This window comes from Sphaeroforma arctica (assembly GCF_001186125.1).
Source record: "Sphaeroforma arctica JP610 unplaced genomic scaffold supercont1.7582, whole genome shotgun sequence".
In the NCBI taxonomy this organism is placed as follows: Eukaryota; class Ichthyosporea; order Ichthyophonida; genus Sphaeroforma; species Sphaeroforma arctica.
In genome coordinates this window covers 1-1,396 of record NW_014032976.1, presented here as the reverse complement: position 1 = coordinate 1,396, position 1,396 = coordinate 1, and the positions used below count along the sequence as shown (strand labels likewise).

Here is a 1,396-nt window from a genome sequence, read left to right as displayed (position 1 = left end):
ATATGTATATACATATAATATACATATACATATATATATATATATACATGCATATATATATATATATATATATAGGGCACACATGCAAGGGTCGAAACCTTTGCTCACTCCAGTGGTCCTTTCAACGGAGACACGGATACGGATAAAGAGTACAAGCATACATATAGTCATACATTTTATGTAAAATGATTTTTCAATGCGCATGATGCAATATGCTATAAGTATCAACCTCAGCATCGAATCAAACGAACCGAGTTCTCAATATCAAAGTGTAGTGTAATGCCAACTTAGATCTGTGAACAAATTTTGTCTCAAGTTGCCCCGCACCTCCCAATTTGATCAGACTGGTAGTCTTCGATGTTAAACTATAAGTGAGCATGACAACAAAATGCTATACATGTACATACTACGTAATCTCATTGACAAACATGTAGAGACGCACATACCTGATTAGACTCTTTGTCGCTATCACCAACCTGCACATTGACATGCAAAGAAAGTACTATGTAAACACTATGCACACTGATGGATAAACCTCTTAAGATACACATACCTCCGAATTTGATCAGGCGGACGAGGTCTTTGATGTCGGGTGTGTAGAGATCATCGTCTATATTCTCCATGAAGTAAAAAGCGACGCCATAGAAGAGTTGACTGGGTGGATCAGACTAAGGAAAAACACAACAGGTGTTTTAACGCACGAATAACTGTTAAATGAAGACCAAACAATGATACACAAGAACAACACATATATTTTATATATATATAAAGAGTTAAAAAGTAACGGACTAGTCATGCACTATACAATTGTAGGTCCAACCTAATTGATCCTTAAAACTACGACATACACGCACACATACGCGCATGATCAAGTCAATATATGAGCCGCACTAACAGCATCTGGCTGTAGCACGACATCGCGGTAGAAATAAACCCGTGATCAACAGCCGTGATCCATCCAGGTAAATGCACTTCCCTGATATATATCTACATATACTAGACAAGTATCAATACACTACCAACACATGCGCTAGCCACTCGTATATCTATATTAGGCACTACACAGTATACTGGCAGAACTAGTAACATAAAATGTATATGCTGGACTACACGTTACCGGCGGTAGGGTGGTCCTGTCGGGTGCGTTCGGGGTCGATCGGTCCCCAATAACTAGATATGGTTCCAGGGGTAGCCACGTACTTGCTTTTTCTGAGTCCAAAACCCCTGGATATCATGCAATAAGTTGTGAGAGGTACGTGTGCGAAAAGCAGATATAATATTCCGAAAGTTACAAATATAGCGGTGAATTGTAATGGTGTGGTCTTTTCTTGACAATACACGTTCAAAGACATGCGTGCTGAATCTGGTAGGCGTAGTCGTAGTCGTAGTCGTAGTT

At 39.4% G+C, this 1,396-nt stretch overlaps 1 protein-coding gene across 1 annotated transcript; it reads right to left on the bottom strand.

The window, feature by feature from the left end:
• Nucleotides 1-551: 551 nt before the first annotated feature.
• On the bottom strand, nucleotides 552-1,224 carry SARC_16210 (hypothetical protein; the record flags this gene model as incomplete). Its single annotated transcript, XM_014289681.1, has 2 exons — nucleotides 552-668; nucleotides 1,118-1,224. Coding segments are annotated over 2 exons (224 nt in total), but the record flags the coding sequence as incomplete, so codon positions are not given.
• Nucleotides 1,225-1,396: the final 172 nt, after the last annotated feature.